We start from the raw sequence: 19,978 nt of genomic DNA, 5'->3' as shown, positions 1-19,978 counted from the left end.
TGTTTTAACAACAGGGACATTTAAGGGTAGTTCTGTCCATGTATGAACAATTTCAAGTATCTGAAGTGTGTCTCAGAAGTGGCCTGGGTAAATTCACATTTCTTGTTGGAAGGAAAGTTGCTGCCGTGCACCAAGAAATTGTAGTGGGTTGGTCCTGATGCAGCTTGTGTTCTAACGTTAAATACTGGCTTCTCAAGGTGTGCTTGCCCCCACCCCCACCCCGCCGCGCCAGCAATCCCCACATACACCAAGTGATGCTATGTGAACCTTGCTCCCCAGGTCAATAAAAAACTAGAGCCTATAAGGGAGAAAGGTGGGACTTGAGGACCCAGGGAGGGGGTCACAGGCAGAGGGAGCGGAGAGAGAAAGAAGATGGAGGCGGAGGAGGCCACCATGAGAGGAGATGGACCATGATCATGTGATCAGGAGGAACAGCAAGTAGCATGGGATTTCATAGCTGGGGAATAGGTCAGTATAGCTCCAAACCTGTCCAATCTAGGCTTACAGCTTGTAAATAAAAGACCTGGATTGTGTGTCTTTTATACGGGCTAGCTAGGATTATAAATTCATTCAACAAGAAAATACAATTAGTAGTGTCCGAAATTCAGCTCTTCACGCCAAACAAATGATATTTTTACTGATTACTTTTCATAATTATATCAATGTAGGCCGCTCGATGGGAAGGCTGACAACCGAATAGGTGGAGTAAGGATGGGAACGAAGGCTGGGTTGGAGGGTAGCCCGAGCCCAGGAGCTGGAGGACACACTGAGCAAAGGGGCGTGAAAGCTCATCTGCAGAAAATCACTTTTTCCTTTATAAGATTTAGACATGGTACATAAAGAGAAGCTTCCACGGGCAGGGAAGATGTCAAGCAGAGTAAAGATGATAGGAAAATGACTATTTGTTAGTGAAGTAGAAATATGAGACGAGGAGTGGGAAGAGAAGCAGAGATGTACACCTTTCTGTCTTTAGTTGCTCCAACTGTAGTCCACAAACACAGAAATGATAACCTATGGGGCCAACAGCCACAGTTGCTGTCATATGCAGCCTAGGCATTAGGAAAAATGACAAGAAGCTAGCCAGGGCCTCTGCATCCCCTGTGACCTCTTTGGCATGAAAGGCTCCCAGTGATGTGAGCCTTTTCTAGAGGTTATAAATGACTGCCTTGCAAACAAGGGACCCATTTCACAATGTGAGCATGGACACTCACAGATGCTGAATTACCCAGAGGCCTGCCAGGGGCGCAGCTGCTTCATGCAGCTCCTTCTTAAGATGCTTTGGGGATACCTGAAAGGGCGCCCAGTGTGGATCAAGGAGATTGGTTCTCCTAGAAGCTGCCTACTGGAGAGGACCCAGAAGGACAAAGGGCCGAACAACCAGGAGAGCACAAGTCAGCAAAGATGAGGGTGCACGCTGGTCATGTGACCTGGCACACCGCTGAGGGATGCTGTACACCTTTGGCCACTATGAGGTGGAAGACCATTCGCCTAAAGGTGTTGTCACATCGATTGAAAAAAATCATTAGATAAACAGGGATGAGATATGCCGATTGCACAATTAAAGTAAGCCTTTCGATGACTGAAATCACAAGTCTGCCTCAAAATCTTAAGATTTCCACGTTTGCATACACGTGTAGATGATTTTTTAAAGCTGTAATTGTTTTGTCTCCCATCCCTAGAACTAAAGCTGTCACCTATGTGACCAAGAACAGGCCTGGCTCCTATTTTTCAGTGGTCTTAACGCTGGCTGCTGACTGAGCTCATGTCCCTACACTCCTGCTTGGGAAAGCTAATCGTCTACCTCTATCATGTATAGCTTATGCCAATCAGTCTTTAAATTGTTTTCCAGTTAGCTGTTGTGTGTATGACTTCCGAATATACCTATGTTCCCAGCCTCTCCACAGCAGGTTCTCCTCAGAGGCTCGTCATCTTTATGTCCTGAGGGCTGGAGTAACTAGTGCTGGACTCCACAGAATGTTTCTGAGTCTTGGGCTGGAGAGGTGGTGGGAATAGCCAGCATCCAAAACACATTCTGTTGTCTTCCTTCATCTAAATCCCTATTGCCAAAAATTCCATCACTGTATCCCGAGGACACACTGAGGTGGTTTTTAAAGGGCCATTAAACTTGATAAATAGGTAGCAGTACTGTAGTTTAATTATCTCTTTCTCAGATTTCAGTATTTTGTCTATGGCTGACCTTCAAATGTAACCATTTACTATGAACAAACAAGAGTATACCTGTATCTGCTCTGCCACGGTATGGGGAGCTGTGACCTGCCACGTGACCTGTGCTGATTATGGCTGCTCAGGCTCCTGGAGAAGGCAGTCTCCCCTGAAATTTCTTTAAGTTTTATTCTCTCTTTTTTGTTGTTGCTGTTGTTGTTTTTCGAGACAGGGTTTCTCTGTGTAGTCCTGGCTGTCCTGGAACTCACTATGTAGACCAGGCTGGCCTCGAACTCAGAAATCCGCCTGCCTCTGCCTCCCAAGTGCTGGGATTACAGGTGTGCGCCACCACTGCCCGGCTTAAGTTTTATTCTCAACAAAGTACATGTGTTAGCAAGCTACAACAGCTAATGTCCTAGGGTTCGGCTGTCTGTGCAACTGTTTATAAACTGATGTTTCTACAATTTCACTGCCAGGCAAAACCAGTTCTGCTTTTCTGCAATGAATACACAGCTAAGACTGTCTGTTTCAGGTGTTTTCTTCTCAGTAACTCATCTGATGGTTTGACTGTTGGATTTATTGAGTCTGGCTGGCTGGCTATCTATCTATCTATCTATCTATCTATCTATCTATCTATCTATCTATCTACCTACCTACCTACCTACCTATCTGCCAGCCCAGAATGTGTTCAGAAATATGGGCCTTGCAAGCTAAGGACAAAGTAACTGCACTCTGGGGGTGGAGTGCAGGATGTTGTTATGTTACCTTGGCTGGTCTGGAATTAGAAATCCTCCCGCCCCAGCCTCTTAAGGAGCCTGTCTCCTAAGTGATTTTATTTGAGGTTCCTTATTCTTATGGGGGAAATGTTACCATAGCTTTAGAGTTCACTGTGAGGTATCAGGGCTCGCTCTGTCGAGGTTCATTAAGAAAGTGATTTGCTCCTAGTCAAAGGATGGAATCTACCTTGGGTGGGGAACCTTACATTTTGATCTACTCCAGTGAGTATAACATGTCATACTATTGACTCCTTTGTTGAAAGTTCATCCAGTTCCGGCTGTTAGTCACCTGGCCAAGGGACTCTCAGGAAATCACATTCATTTAAAGTCATGGTAAAGAGACAGGAGGAACAATTGGCTCTTGATGAGATGACACACTTTCTCTCTGAGAACCCTGCCCTCAGTGCGGTTTGCCCTCTTTTCTGAGTTGAAAAGTGTGACTTCTTTCTTCTTCAATTCTTTCTTTTAGACATCAGGTCAAAGCCTAAGCCTACTTTCCTGGGCACTGTCTTAGTTTGAGTTTTATTGCTGTGGGGAGACAACATGATCACTGCAACCCTTATAAAGAAAAACATTTAATTGGGGCTGACTTACCACTCAGAGGTTTAGTCTGTTATTGCCATGGCCACACCTCCTGATAGGGCCACTCCCTGTGGATCTATGGGGGCCATTTTTATTCACGCCACCCCTTTTAGAATCACAGGCACTTAGGGATCTGGATCCCTGGCTTGAGAGGAGCATCTGGCTCCTTTCTCCTCTTACCAACTGTCCATCTCTACAAAGATCAGTCAGTCAGAGGCCTTCTTTTACTTGGCTTTACTTGAAGCATGGGGGAAATGTTCCCTCAGTGTTTATTGGACACTGGTTAGAGCTCACTGGGTGGGGTCTCCATAGTCTCTCTGAACAAAAGAGTGGGCAATTTCCCACAGTTACAGGATATTGAGAGATGCCTCATAGTCCTCTGGGCCCTACTTGACCTTGGAGGGTAAGGGAGGTAAAGAGTCCCCCTTTATCCCTCTGGTTACATTAGCATAACCTCTAAATATGGTTACTGAACAACCAGGTCAATAGACCAGTCTGATACTCTTAGCTATTTTGTGACACTTAAATAATACTCAAGTAAAAAATCCAAACACTTAAATTTTGATTCTTTGAGCTGACATTTGTAATTGTTATAAAGAGTTGACCTATAGCTCCATTGATTCATAGAGTTTGACAACAGTGTATTGAACTTTGACCTTCTGCACCTCCCACTGTCTCAGCATCACTCTTGCTGTTATGAAACACCATGGGCAAAGCAACAGGGTAAGGAAAGGGTCTGTCTTCCACGTCACTGTTCATCATCAAAAAAAAAGTCAGGACAGGAACTCAATTGGGGCAGGAACCTGGAGGCAGGAGAGGATGCAGAGGCCATGGAGGGGTGCTGCTTACTGGCTTGCTCCTCATGGCTTGCTCAGCTTGCTTTCACATGGAATCCAGGACCACCAGCCCAGGGATGGTCCGACCCACAATGGGCTGGGCCCTCCCTTGTTGATCACTAAGAAAATGCCCTACAAGCCTGCCTATGGAAGGATTTTCTCAGCTGAGGTTCTCTCGGGCGACTTTTGCTTCTGTTGAGTTAGCACAAAAGGATTTTAGCATGGCCATATAACTTTCTCATTCCCTTGGTAACATGCTTAAGCTTCCAGGTTTCCTTTCCATTCTGGAAAGACATCCAGCCATGTTGTGATCTAAACCAATGAGAACACAGGGACAGTCAGCCAGCCTAGCCATGTGATCGTCTGTTACGTTTTCACAGCTCAGACCATGGCCGTTGTTTGGCAGGGGAGACAGTGCAGTGCAACACTATTACACAATAAGATAATACCATCTATGTACACACTGTTACAGGGTGTGGTTCATAAATTCCTAAGTAAACCTTATAGAAAATATAAGGTGGTCTTAGTGATCTATATAGCTGTGGTCTTAGTTCTGAATGAGCGTGAGTGGCAGATACACGAAAGGCTCCTGTTCCCTAGTAAAACTGACCCCAGTGATTTACAAGGAAGAGAATTCTACCGAATCCTGCACAACTTGTTGTGCCCACAGCACCTGTCCTCCTTGTAAGGGAATATGAATTTGTCCAGGTTACCCCCTCCATCTTTTGGCTCATTCATTGGGAACAAGAATTGACAAGTCTTTAAATTGTATGTGTCATGGGTGAGTTGCAGTAAGTAGCCTCGATCAGGCTGGAGAGATGGCTCAGCGGTTAAGAGCACTGGCTGCTCTTCCAGAGGTCCAGAGTTCAATTCCCAGCAACCACATGGTGGCTCACAACCATCTGTCATGGGATCCAGTGACTTCTTCTCAAATGTAGTTGCACATGGAGATAGAGCACTCATATACAATATACATAAAATAAAAAAAATCTTTCAAAAAAAGTATCCTCGATCAAGGAAAAGCAAGTGGACAAATGTACCCACCTTCACCAGTGTCCAACCCCAAAATTCTGGTTAGATTTGGGGTCAATGACTGCTTGCAAGCCTAGAATACCTTTTGCTGTCTTTAGACTCCATGAACGAGAAGGCTGTGTGAATACAGGCAAATCCAAATTCTCCCACTATCTCCTGCAAGGGAAGCATCCCAGGGGACATGGGGCCATGCCTCGGGGTTTTTTTCATGCGTCTAACTTGGCCAAGTGTTTGAGAAGGCAGCCAAGGAGTGAGTGACCTTGCAGGATTCTTAGAAGTTTTCCCATCTCAAGTGAAATGAAGAAGCAGAGATAGGGAAAACCTCGGGTCAGGGTTGCCTTTTGCCAACTTCAATTCCCGAGTCCACCTGAACAGGGATGCCTAGTCTGTCATCGGGGAGCAGCCACTACAGTCTAGTCTGTCACCAGGAGAAGTCAGAGTAAACACCGGGGTCTCCGCACCTTACCCGTGGCTCAGTGCTCTACCACCCCCCAGTCTTCTCCCTTAGTGAACCACACCAGCTCTGAGATAAGCCAGGAGCCGCATCTGCTGAGTCTACTCGGGCAGTTGCTCTACTCAATCCAGCACCATTCACCTATGTTCACAGAGCTAGACGGAGCCAGCATCAGGGAGGAGGCAGGGAGGCTCGCCCGTATTAGCCCATCGGTGCACCAGAGGAGCCAAGGAACCAAGATTTAGCTCTTTAGCCCCAGTCTCCTTGAGCATAGGGACCGTGGCCTCTAGCGCCTGCTGTCTTGTCCACCAGGCATACTGCTGTTCTTTACATCTGCAGTATTTAGTAGGAGAACTAAATGGTGGCTCCTCCCTGATTGGACGAAAGAGCAGTCAATCATACTTCTGAAACCGGATTGGGGCAGGGAGACCGAACACTGAGGTGGCCAAGTCCATTGTGAAACAGTTTTCTTTAACAAAACAGGGACCAAGAAACTCCCTCTCAGCATCTGAATATGAAGCATACAGAAATGGGAATTAAATAATTCAGTGTTCCACAGGAAGTCCCTACTAGTGAAAAATTGCGAGGCATTCTTGGTGTTGCCGGGGAAATCAGGGCGTCTTCTTTGGATTCTCAATCGTATCAAGGGAAAGTTAAACAATGGTCTCAGAAGGAGGCTGGGAGACAGTTTTTATTAGAGTGTGAGAGTAAACAAGGCAGGCAAGCTGCAAGTTCTCATCTTGGCAGCTGCCTTGGGGCTGGGGAGAGTATGGAGGAGAGAGAGAGAGAGAGAGAGAGAGAGAGAGAGACCAGCATGTTTAGCAGTGGAAGCCAGCAAGCCACTGCACAGCAGCAGGGAAGCTACGAGGTGGAAGGAGGGAGAAAGAGTGACGGAGAGCAAGGTGCCTGTGGTGGTTTGAAAGAAAATGGCTCCTAGAGGCCCATAGGGCGTGGCTAATTTAGGAGGTGTGGCTTTGTTGGAAGAAGTGTGTCACTGGGGGGGATGGGCTTTGAGATCTATGCTCCAGCTATGCCCAGTGTGATACACAATTTCCTTCTACTGTCTTCGGATCAAAATGCAGGACTCTTAGCTCTTCCAGCATCATGTCTGCCTGGATGCTGCCATGCTTCCTGCCATGATGACAATGGACTGAACCTCTGAAACTGTAAGCCAGCTCCAATTAAACGTTTTCTTGTACAAGAGTTGCTGTGGTCATGCTGTCTCTTCATAGCAATAAAATCCAATATAAGATACTAAAAGATAAATGTCACTGACTCTAGCCCCACCTAGTCCTAAACACCCAGCAGGAAAGGACACCTGGGGGGGGGGGGCTACAATGATTAGCATACTTTTCTAAGGGATTAAAGGGATCATATTCTTTGGACACTGGGTTCAATTCAATATTGCAGTGCCTATGTGAAGCCAAGAAAAACTGGCCCACTGTTATTGTAACCTAATAATCAAATGGTGGTTAAAATTTCTTTCTCTCTCTCTCTCTCTCTCTCTCTCTCTCTCTCTCTCTCTCTCTCTCTCACTTCTGGGAGGCCCCTCTCACTGTGATCCTAGCCACTCTGACAGCTACTGACGTGCCAGGGTCATCACTCTCTGAGATATACTAAAGTGGCCACAAACATTCTTCTCTCTAGTCCTTCCAACCCTTGGCTTCTACAGATGATGGCCTTGCAGGGAGAAAGAGAGAGCCCAAGATGCACTGCCTGCCCAATTTTTGCTGAAGCCTCCTGGAGCAGTCCCAGAGAGACCACCCAAGAGTTCTTTCTTCTTTTTAAGACCCATGTCCTGTAGACTCTGCCCCTCGTTAGCATGAAGCAGCTGTAGCAGTCACTGTCCTATTCCCTGACAGGAGTCAGTGTTCCTATCTGAGATCGGGGCTGCAGAGGAACCAGAGAGGAAAGAGAATGCATTCTTCCTGTGATGACTGCTGCTTCCTGGAATACACTGCAAGGTCAAACAGCAAGAAGGCATGGGGTAGGGTCTCTGAACTGTCACTAGGAGAAAAGGAAGGCCCTATAAAATACCCAAACCAGAATGCGTATAACAGACTCCCAGCCTAGGCTTCTCCCATCCTGAAGGGATAAAGCCGATACTTTTCCTGTCTCTACAGCTAGGTCAATGGGCCTGCAATCTCACAGACAAGCACCAGTTCTCACTGCTTCCGGGACATTGCATTTGATATCCTGACTCCTTCTTATAACCGTCCTCGCAGGTACTCGCAGTGTTTCTTTATACCTCTGCCTTTCTCAGGAGGTTGTGGTGGTGTGAGTGAGAACCACTCCCACAGAGGCTCATATATTTGAATGCTTAGTCACCAGGAAGTGGAGCTGTCAAAGGATTAGGGATGTGGCCTTGTAGGGAGAGCTATTGTCAAAAGCCCTTGCCAAGTCCGGGTCTCTCCCCTTGGCTCTCCTCTCCTCTCCTCTCTCCGCCTCCCCCCTCCCTCTCTCCCTTCCTCCCCTTCCCCCTTCTCTCTACCTACAGATCAGGATATAGCTCTCACCTACGTCTTCAGCATCATGCCTGCTGTCACACTCCCCACAATGATAACCGACCTCATCTCTGAAACTGTAGACAAGCCCCCAGTTAAATACTTGCATTCGTAAGTGTCACCTTGGTCATGGTATCTCAGCAACAGAACAGTGACTAAGGACCCCATTCCTGGCTCTCTGGTTGACTTCTGTCCTTCCCTCTTCATGTGAGAACACCAAAGCTGCCGGCATGAGGGGGGATAACCCCCAAAACTGCAGGTCCTGCTCCCCGGCTCTCAGCTTTTATGCAGTGAGATTAGCAATTTGAGTGAATGTTAGCATTCTGAAAGCATAGCCTGGAAATTGCTATTTCTAAGAAGGAACTAAGGGTGCAGAAGTGTGCTCAAACTCACTGATGATGCTGCTTTGCTCTGGTCAACAGTGCACACAGGGTGAACAGCGCAAACACGACGGCTCGGAGGGACCAGCTGGCCAGCGCAAAGCCACACCACTCCACAAGCTCCCCAAAATAGTTGGCTGCAGATACGTATTCAAACAGGCCTCCTAGATGAAAGGAGAGAAAAGGGACATGTCACTATAAATGGCACCTAGCAGGATTCTGGGAGTAATCTGCAGAATATAAATTCCATAGTGGGAAAATAAAAGCTCCCGGCACAATGCTGACCGAAAGGTTTTATAAGGTGGAATGATGGGGCAAGGGGTTTAAGGACAGAAGAGGCCTTTATTGGGGAAGGGGAGTCTGCAAAATTTTACCTCCTACACAAAGAATACAGGGGAGGAGTGGTTAGTTTTCCGGGAACACCCCTGGTTCTGAGCCAGACAATTCTTGGAGGGGAGAGGCAGCTCAGGTGTTAGGCTGGCCAGGGAGGAGGGGAATGGCAGCTCAGATGTTAAATGCTGCTGCTGGTGATGTGGGTGAAGAAAGAAGGTAATGGGAAGGTTTGGCACAGAGGGTTTCAGAAGAGACACGGGCAGTGGCCATGTGTCAGAGCAGACGGAGGCAGAGGTCAGATAAGAGTTGCAGGATTAGATCATAGCTGGGGGTCAGGTTGAAAAACAAGCGTTGCTAAGACAGAAAGCAGCCCAAGGTAACTGTTGTCCTCTGTCCGCAGGATTTGGAAACAGCCCTTTTCTGTGGTAAATTTTCGAAGCAGATTTTGGAAAGCGGCGTATATGAGGAAAGGCGGTGTTTTCTGAAGAAGGGGGTCAGGTCTAGGAGACTGGCAGCAAGGAGGATTTATATGGGGTAAAACTAAGAGGCAGAGAGAGAGGAAGACCTGAAGGAAGGAAACCTCAGATGTGAGGATGTCTTCCATGTGCAAGAGAAGCGTATTACCCTCTGGCTAACAGCAGCCATGAAACACCTCAGCCAGGCTAGCTTTAGTAGAGAGATTTTGAGGAGACATGCCAAAAGAGTGTTTAGACAGTTAGAGGACTGCTGGGCCATGCCTGCAAGGAGGAGTGAGACTCTTCCTAATAGAAAAGGAAGATGTGTCCCCCAACCAACAGCTCTGTTTAGCTAGAGGACAGAGGCCTCTTTGCTGCCAAGCTGTGGGGAGACCCAGAGTTCTGTCTGGGGGAGCTCTCTAATACGCACCATGGTTTTTGAGGTGTCCATGTGGAGGATGAGTAGAAAAGAAGCTTCTGGAGAAGGGGAAGAAATTCAAAGCTCAGACAAAGCCAAGTCAGCTGTGTGTGTGTGTGTGTGTGGGGGGTTGTGAGGAGCTCAAACGGAAGAGGCAGGCGGAGAGCGCTCCAGGGGAATGGAGTCTGGAGGTTGAAGACAGGAATGGGAGAGCAAGACACAGAGGTGTGCCACCACAAGAAGGACAGAAGGACAAGGCAGGAAAAACTTACCACAGTGCAGCACTTAAGGCTTATTTGGGGGAAAAACCTAGAGAGGGGCCTTAACAGCCAGAGCACACTGAGGTTTGTAATACAGGGCAGGAGAGAGAGTTGAGAACTTCCCTGTTTGACTTGTGGTTGGCCACTGCTAGGAAGGTATAACCCAGGAGTAGTGAGTTACTAAAGAATAACTTTCTCGGTTGGTCGGCCACTACTGCATACTGGGAAGTTCACGGGGCAGAGCAACCATGAGGTCTAAAGACACAGATCAATTTGCTTCTAGGAACCAAATTACTGTTGTTATGGGAATTGTCTCAGTTCAACCAAAACGGAGAAGTTTACAGAATTAGGAGGCCCTTGTTAACCATCATGCATTGAGACAGACGCCTTACTACAAGTCGGACTCCTTCAACCACAACTTGGGAAGGGGCAGTATCCCTGTATCCACGCCTGTCTGCTTCTCTGACAAGTCTATAGTTAAAGAGATGACACACTCAGCCACGGGGAGTGCAGAATTATAGCCAATCAGGAGCTGGCTTAGTGATGAGCTGATCTGGATCTGAGGGCCAACAGTGAGGAGAAAGCTCAGCCTCACATACAGACTCACTTCTTCAAAACACACGGAGCCCTGTTCCAGGCCTGGCTCTGCTACTGGCACTAGGTAAACTCCCTTCCCCCCTCCAGACTCATGAACTCCTGTGTAAACAAAGGAGGGACGTCAACAGCATTATGTGTGTGTGCAGGCATGTGTACGTATATGTGTGTGTATGTGTGTGTACATATGTGTAGGAGGAGCTAAGATGGGAGAGTAGAGAGAGGAGGAAGGAGAGGAAGAGGAGGAGGAAGGAGAGGAAGAGGAGAAGAGGAGGAGCTAGCAGAGAGATGGAGAACGAGAGAGGGGGACATGGAGGCTGATGTTCGCTTGTCTGTAGCAGTCAAAGGTAGTTGGTATATCTAGGTTGGGTATTGGGTTACACCTCTGATTGTAAGGGCATCTTGTTATTGATCATTACTAAATATATAAGCCTTTGGATAATCTAAGCATTAGAGTCTCATCTGTACCGAGCCTATGTGGTTGGCGGGATAGTCTGGGCAATGCCTAGCCTTGCAGAGACAGCGTGGAAGACTGGCAGAGCCATTTCCCACGCTGGTGTCTCGTGGGTGGCAGGGCGGGTGTTTCCAGCTGGCTGTTTCTAGCTGCAGCACGCATGTGGTCTCTGACCACGTGGTTGAACTAGGCAGAGACGCCACAGCCTAGACAGTCGGCTTGACTGGTGGCCATTTTATTTAATAATTACCACAACACATATGTGTGTACAAGTGTATGTATGTGTGTGTGCATGTGTGATATGTGTGTATGCAAGAATGTGTGTATATGTGTGTGTATGTGTGTGCATATGTGTGTACGAGTATATGTATATGTATGTGTGTGCGTGTGTGTGTGTATGTGTGTGTCTCTGTGTGTGTGTGTGTGTAAGCACACCCATCTCAGGTTCTGATTTTAGAATTCCTGTCTGTGTGCATCTGTGGTCAGAGTCCAGCGGGTTGTGAGAATCATTTGTTGCTTTAGACACTTCTTGGGATGATACTCTCTCACTCGCCGCCATGGAAAAGAAATAAGCCGGGCACAGTGGCACAGGATACATGAGATCCTCCATGAAAACCTAAGTGTCTTAGGGGTATGACACGGGACATAGGGTATAGGTAGTGTCTACTGGAGAGGATAGAGCCTGAGGGTTGGGACTAGAATGCAAAGGAGGGCTAGAGTCTGGGCATGTGGCCAAAGGCAGCTAAGGGTGCTTGGTGCCAAGCTCTATGATCTAAGTTTAACCCTCAGAGCTCACAGGTTGGCAGGGTAGAACCGAATCCATGAGTTGTCCTCTGACCTCTACACGTGTGCTGCGTGACATGTGACTGCCCCTGCATATACACATGACTAATGATGATAATGATAATAAAAAAATGAAAGAAAAATTCCTCGAACTAGGGGCCTCTGCAGCCTCCCTTCAAATGCCACCCCAATCTGGAGCTGAGGCTGCAATGGCCCCTAAGTGATCTTTCTCTTTGGTGTTCAGTAAGAAGAGGTGACTTTCTGGTGGAAACACGTGGGGGTGGGGGCAGGGGCTGGTGAGTGCACAGCTGACTGAAAATCCCAGACACTCTGCTGGGCGCCGTCCCTTTAATACACAGGCAGTGTTAGGCATGCACAAGACAGTGAGTGACAAGTGTGTATAACATGTCACAAATGAGTGCACTGCCTAGGACATTAATATACGCTGATTTTAAGAAGCTTAAAAGCGGGTCAGGTGGCTTGCCTGATAAGCCCAAGGACTTGATTTCAGTCCCCACCCCCAAGGTAAAAGGTCACAAGGAGCACATGCTTGTCATCTCAGATCTTGGGAGATGGAGGCAGGCAGATCCCCAGGGCCTTCTAACCAGCCAATCGAGCTTTTATCTGTTCTTTAAAATATATTAGTTGAACAAAATGAAGCAGTGGGTTTTCATTGTCACCTACAGCCCACAGTGCGTGCCCTTTGTCCAAGTTGCATGGGTCTCTGTACCTGCATGTGCGGACATGCTGGGAGCCTATCTCCATATCTCCCCCCCCACCCCCATTCTATCACCAACCCATCAAACAACCTCACTTGGCCTTGGCCAGTGACACCTCCATAACTGTCAGCTCTGCTAAATGACTCTACAGGTCGTGACTCAGTCACTGAGCACAGATGTGGTGCAGGAGAAAATGAGGCCATGCCAAGGGTCACGTTCTAAGAGCCTCTTGAAATCCAGAACGTGTGGGGAGCGGGTGAGTTCAAGACTCAGAGCTGTCAAACCTCATCCCTGGTGCCCTGGGTCTTCAGAACCACCCACAGAGTACATGCACCGGAATGCTAGGACAAAAGCCTGCATTTCCTTCTGGCGGGGGAGGGGTGTCCCCTCAAGGATCTGAGCAGTCACGGAGCAGAGGACTGTCCGGGTGCAGCTGAGAGCTTTCTGTCAGTTTTCTGTGGTGTGAGCTGAGCCCCTCTGAGTAGCAGGTGTGAGGCTTGGCTTCCCCTCCCATGCTGTCTTGACTTTAGTTTTCAGGGTACCTTGGGGGTACCCCCTGTTTTGTGGAACAGGGCCTCTTGGGATTCATTTCATTCTCTTTTCACTTGCATCTTTTACATCCTCTGGGTGAGACTTGCTGGTTGTTCTGCTGTTGTCTCTGGTGTTCCTCTTCACTCAAAAGATTAGAAACGATGATCTGTAGAAGAGACTGCCTGCCTGGCCTTTCCTGCATGCCCAAGGCATCTCCTGTTGTCCGGAAGATGTTAGCCTTCGAATCTCTGCTCAGATTGACCCAAGGACTGTGGAGGCCTCTGGGGATGGGGCTGTTGCCTACAATGGGTGTGGCTAATCCTCGCTGTGGGATGAAGGCTGCTCCACCTGTACCAGGTGACACTCAGCTAGCCTCCAGTCAATGGGCACTGATGCTGCAGCCCCTTCACTTCGGTGCCCAAAGACAAATGGCATTGAGATGTTACCTGCATCTTTCTCTGCTCCATGGGAGGCATTCCTGTTCAGACAGGTTTCACTGCTGTTTCCTCAATAGTGACTGTGAAGGTCTCCTCACTTTCTCTTTCTTGATCTTCAGGTTTTAATATGTTAGGTTAGGACACAACTGGCATCAAGAAATGAGAGAAGCTGGGCAGGATGGGACATGCCTTTGATACCAGTCCCTGGGAAGTAGGAGCAGGGGATCTCTGTGAGCTTGGGAGTAGGCTGTTCAACAGAAGAAGTTCTAAGCCAGCCACGAATACACGGTGAAAATGTTGAGTGAAAAAGAAGAAACTTGAAGGGAAAGGGACACAGGTCTGAATGGAATCTCCATGGGTGGGACACCTCTGGGCTTCTATGTGACCACGCTGGCTAGGTAGGACCCTCCCCTGGGATCCTGCCATCTCTGGGCTTTATGAGTTATGAGTATCAGTGAATATGAAGTATCCTCATAGATTCATGTGTTTGAACATTTGGTTCCCACTTCCTGGTACCATTTGGGGAGCTTATAGAACTTTTGGCGAACATGGTTGACAAGGTGGGTAGACCTTAAGAGTATTTCTAGTCCACTCCTGACTTCTCTTACATCTCTCAGCTTCCTGATCCCCAAGGCGAGGCATTGCAGCCATGATATTCTGCCATGCTTCCCGGTACCCTCTCAACTACAAGCCAAAACAATCCTTCCTCCTGAGTTACTCTCTGATCAGTAACTGGTTGTGGTCACGAGAGGTGTGCCACGTTTCTCAGATTGGTGTTTTCTTGGACCTGTCATTTCTGTGGCTTTGGGCACTTGGTGCATCCTTCTTCTGTCCCCTGCATCGCGTCTCCACATCTGGGATCAAGGTCTTCTCATGCAGATGTGAATGGGAGGCAGGAGGCAGGGGCAGTGCCCATGATCTCCTTTTGGAGAGCCGCACTAGACACTGCTGTGGAGCTCACAACCTCAACGACCCTCTCCCATCCCTCAGCTCTCGTCCCCACCATGCCCAAGTTGTGCTGCTATCTCCTTCAAGCTGAAACCCTGGCACACAGAGGAGGGCATGCGACCGGGAAATTGCCCCACAACGCTTACATGGCTAAGGAATCTCCTGAAATCGGTAGGGTTGACAGGGTACCTCTCAAGCTAGAACGGCAATCATCACTGCAGGGGAGGAGAGACTGTCTGACCCATCAAGCTGCCAGTGGGCAAGTCAGGCAGGGTATTCCATCAGTGTGGCTTTTGTGAGTCACTACCTGGGCTGGGGTGGGCTGTGGGGGCCCAGCTGCCTCTGAGTCACCCGTGGTCCCATAAGCCACACCAACCAACCTACTGGCTCACTTCTCTAGACTGGAGTAGAATCCTTTCTTCCTGCCTTAGGGGAAGAGTTAGTTGTTTATACCGTCTCAGGAAAAGTCACAAAGCAGCCTATCACGTGACTGGAGCTTCTGGGCTGGCTCTGCTGTTTCCTGGCTCTTGGGAGTTGGCAGTGATTTGAAATTTGAAGCGGTTTATTTTATTGGGGGTTTTTTTTTGGGGGGGGGAGTACATCTTATTTTTTATTATTAATCAACCTCATGTGTTTTCTCTATCAATGTTTTAGGTTCCTCCACAAAACTCTCCTAGTTTTACCCATCAGTGACACCTCCGCTTTAAAACCTGCCCCTATCTGGTCCTCAGGGTTGGTGGAACTCTTGTGCACGGTGCTCTAGTTCCTCGTGGGACCCACAACTTTTGAACATCCCTTCCTATGGGCATGATACTGCAGTGAGGGCTGTACAGATGTGGTGAAGGCAGGTGCCCCTGGGACTTTTCAGCCAGGTCAGTGCATGGATTTGAGCTATAAGTGAGCAGGAAGGGGTACTGGTCATACATGGTCACACTATTCTTTGAACTCCACCATACATGCAGATGCTGGCACGTGACTGCTTTTCCGGGAAGTACACTTAATATATTTTTAAAGGTTGTTTTTCTAAACAACAACAACAAAATATCTCATTCAGTATTTTATATAGTTTTTAAAGAGGGAGATTTGATAAAAGAAGCCATCCATTCCATCACAGTGCCGGACAGGAAGTGCCAGAGTGGCGTGAAAGTCCTCCTTGTCCAGCCTCCAAACACTGACAGCCTCCACCTCTAATTCATCTTCCCAGAAGCCACACCTAACTGTGGTTCATGATGAAAACTTTCAGTCAGTAAATGCTGCTGCACTGTGAGTTCACAGAGCTGAGAAAAGAAGGCAGGTGGGCAGCGTGCAAAGCAACTTTGCGGAAAGGTCCTCCTCAGTACGTACCCCTGGGTATTTTGTATCCAGTTTCCCCTGGTTTTCTCAGATTCCTCAGGATGTGGTCTGAGTGGATATTTATCACCATGCCCACTAACCACAGGACAAAACCTGAAGAATAAACAAGATGATTGTAGTTAATAACTGGCAGGACTTAAGAAAGCCATGCTCAGCTGAACAGCACACCGCGATCCTTTGTATCGGTGTCAGTGTGGCTGGCGGCAACTCCACACACACCAGAGTGAGCTGTGGCAGTTGGCTGTTTCCTTGAGCATGCTTATGGACATCCATTACTACCCCAAATACTCTGACCTGATTCATGGTCTCAGTCTGTGTTTTTACCATGACAGGAACAGAAAACAGGACTTAGGACCTGGACAGGGGAACTAGGAACAGAAAACAGGACTTAGGACCTGGACAGGGGAACTAGCCTGCACATATAACCTGGACAGGGGAACTAGCCCGCACTTCTGACCTGGACAGGGGAACTAACCTGCACGTATGACCTGGACAGGGGAACTAGCCTGCACGTATGACCTGGACAGGGGAACTAGCCTGCACGTATGACCTGGACAGGGGAACTAGCCTGCACGTATGACCTGGACAAGGGAAGTAGCCCGCACGTATGACCTGGACAGGGAAATAGCCCTGCACGTATGACCTGGACAGGGAAATAGCCCTGCACGTATGACCTGGACAGGGAAATAGCCCTGCACGTATGACCTGGGCAGGGCAATGGCCCTGCACTTATGACCTGGCCCAGCACGTATGTTTATCTCCCCCTTTCCTCAGGAAAACTGCATGAGGAAATGCTGACAGTCTCCCCTCCTTATAAGGAAAGGCACATACGTCCTGGCTACACACCCTACCCCTGGATAGTAGGCATAGATCCAAGGATCGTGACTGCTCCTCTTCCCTTCCCTTCTGGCTCTGTAGTGCACGTCCCTGGCTTTCACCCCATTAACCTGCTCCCAGCCCCTCAGTCAGCCCTCCTCTGTCACTCGGCCACTCATCATCCCCTTAGCTTCTGTCCCTAGAGGCTACAAAGTACATGGCTCTCACTGGCTCCCAACCAGCACCTATGAGGCCTTTCTCCCTGGGATGTCTCTTAGAGTCCTCAGGAGTGTTCTTCATTTTAGGAAGTGGAGCGTGATACTTCAATAAAGATACATTAATGTCTGCTTCTGCATGGAGGTTAGGAAAGAGGCTGTCGGAAGCGGTCATCATGGAAAGCAGATGTATCACATCAGTTGTTTTCAACCAGGGAAGGCCAAGTGTCAAAACTCTGCCTTATAACAACAACAACAACAAAAAAAATTACTCTGATATCAAAAGGCAAATCTGATTTTTCTGAGATATTAAAACATGTGAAGGCCAAATGGTGTTGCAACTGTTATCAGCACTGTGTGCACTCAGCAAATTGTTGGATTTGCCAGGACACAGGATGCTCTCTCGTAGTAATAAACAGACCCTTTGGAACAGGCTCCTGGTTTTTCTCAACCTGATACTGCCACTGGGAAAGTCATGTCATGCTTTTCCTAATTATATCAAATGCTGTGATAAGTCGTCCTGAATCCTGATGATTAAAGTGGACTCACTAGTTCTTCTTATGTTTGGATTTTGGATATTACATCTACGTGGTTTGGCTTTTAAGTAGTCACAAAGGAAAGCAGACCATCCGGATCCCATGTTTACCCCATTTCTCTTCTGAGAGACTAGCTTTACTCAACGCTGAGACTGGGAGAAAACCAGCATTTGTGTGCATCCAAGACACACTGAATTTAACTTGCAGGATTTTAAAAGCTTTAAAAAAATGTATCTGAGATGATTAAAAAATGATTGTCAACTTGACAGGATCCAGAAACACAGAGGAGACAAACATCTATCTGGGCAAGTCTGCACAGGTTACTGGGACTGAGAAGATGCACTGTTCCATGGCCCAGGTCCTGGATTAAATTAAAAGGAGAAAGCCATCCGGGTAGCAGAGTTCACGTCCCTTTGCCTCCCGACTGCTGACACAGCATGACTAGTTACTGCCTTCCCTAGCAGGATACAATGTCCTCTCAGTTGGTGATTTTTGTTAGAGCATGGAGAAAAATAACCAACAGAAACTGGAAGGAGGGGTGCAGCCATTGGTTGCCATGGTAACCTTGACCTCCAGGCTTCTTTCAGGTGGAACTGGCTCACAGTGGGACTGTGGGAGTTGGAAGTCCATGCTTGAGAAGTCATAGAAAGATGCAAGCAGAACTTACTGGCCCATCCTGGTGGGAGTTCAGAAGTCCAGAATCCCAAAAGAAACCTAAGACACTAGAGACCTGCCTCGTGCTATCCCAGAGGGGAACACAGGTCCTATCAGGAACTGGGCTAGAAGCCATATATATTACACTGTGGCCAAGACCGGCAGCATTCTGCCAATGTCCTGAGAACTGGAACAGGACTGAATTCAAAAGAAGTGGCCTCATTTGTTTGGTGGAAGGAATTTTAAGACAGGAGAGTATCCAGGCTGTGGCTGCTCCTCGCTGCTCAGAATGGAGATGGAGATGAAAATGCAGCATTGCAACGAGGAAGAAGTAAACCTCGGGATGTATCTGAGAGGGTCCCGAGGAGCACACAGGCTCTAGAGTGCCTGGGCAGGTCCTTGGAGCTCAGTTCTGATGCAGTCCCTTCCTTCCAACTCTAACTAGGGTTCAAAGATCCACCTCGAATATGGTGGCTCCTTCCATGGGCTAAGGTCCCGAGCTGAAAGAGAACTTGATCTGAGCTGTAGCACTTATCTCTCTCTGCTTCCTGACAGTGGATTCAATGTGACTAGCCACCTCCTCGCTCTCCTGCAGCCATGCCTCCTCTGTCATGACGGACTGTACCCTCAAACTGTAAGCCCCAATAGACCCTTCCTCCCTTAAGCTGCTTTCATTTTATATTTGTCAAAGTAAGGAGAGTAATAACTGATACAGTACCAGAGTTATGGGTCCACTTTTGCCAAACCTAACTATAATAAATAAGGAAGCAGAGCTGGGAGAGCGGATGCATGTGTACGTGTAGGAACAGTAGAGTGTGTGGGGCATGCATGTAGATAGATAGATAGATAGATAGATAGATAGATAGAGATGTAGGAGCAATAGAGAGGGGGGCATGCATGTATTTTAAACAGTAGAAACAGGAGGCATGCATGTGTACATGTAGGAACAAAAGAACAGGGGATATATATATATCTATATCTCTATCTATCTATCTATCTATCTATCTATCTATCTATATAAATGGTAGAATAGGGGTCATGCATGTATACATGCAGGAACAGTAGAACAGGGACATGCATATATACATGTAGGAAGAGTAGAATGGGGGCAAGCATGTATACATGTAGGAACAGTAGAACAGGAGTCATGCATGTATACATATAGGAACCGTAGAACAGGGGGTCATGTGTGTATATATATGTAGGAAGAGTAGAACAGGGGAGCATGTATATATGAAAGAATAATAGAGCGGGGGTGGGGGTGGGGTGGTGCTGGGGAAGCATGTGTATACACATGTAGGAACTACCACACAGGTTCTGCCAGAACCTTACTCAGCCCTACCTGGCAGACACTGCACCTTCTAGATGTATCTGTAAGGGGTCTGCCTCAGAAATAGTTGAGGCTAACTCCCTACACCGTTGCTGTCTTTGTAAATACCTTCCACACTACCCTTCATTTGCTCTTACAAGCTTCCCTCTGCCTCAGCCTCATTGAACACACTGACAGCAACAGGCTGTGCATTTCTGTGGTAAAGCCCTTCTACCCACATCCCCCATCACTGCGGTTCAGAGAATCTTCCTCCTCTGTTACTTCAGTGGCAAATCTTTCAGACTGAGCACAACAGTTATGGCTAGGGGAAGTTTTTCTGTTATAATGTTGCTTCTGGCAGTATGCCAAGCAATGCACTGCAGGAAATCCACACAGGTGAGGGATCTGGCTCCCTCCCTGGGGGGTGTGTCACTGC

The 19,978-nt window shown here is 47.8% G+C and overlaps 1 protein-coding gene across 1 annotated transcript in view; it reads right to left on the bottom strand.

Annotated features, from left to right (window-relative positions):
- Positions 1-19,978, bottom strand: part of Srd5a1 (steroid 5 alpha-reductase 1) — a 34,442-nt gene that overhangs the window by 2,119 nt on the left and 12,345 nt on the right. Inside the window, exons 3-4 of the mRNA XM_034523689.2 lie at positions 16,004-16,105; positions 8,741-8,891 (exon numbers count right to left, since the gene is read on the bottom strand). Coding sequence (XP_034379580.1) covers positions 8,741-8,891; positions 16,004-16,105 — 253 coding nt within the window. The remainder of the gene's footprint in view (positions 1-8,740; positions 8,892-16,003; positions 16,106-19,978) is intronic.

Source organism: Arvicanthis niloticus, chromosome 19 (genome assembly GCF_011762505.2).
Source record: "Arvicanthis niloticus isolate mArvNil1 chromosome 19, mArvNil1.pat.X, whole genome shotgun sequence".
NCBI classification, from domain to species: Eukaryota; Metazoa; Chordata; class Mammalia; order Rodentia; family Muridae; genus Arvicanthis; species Arvicanthis niloticus.
This window is presented reverse-complemented; position numbering and strand designations above follow the sequence as displayed.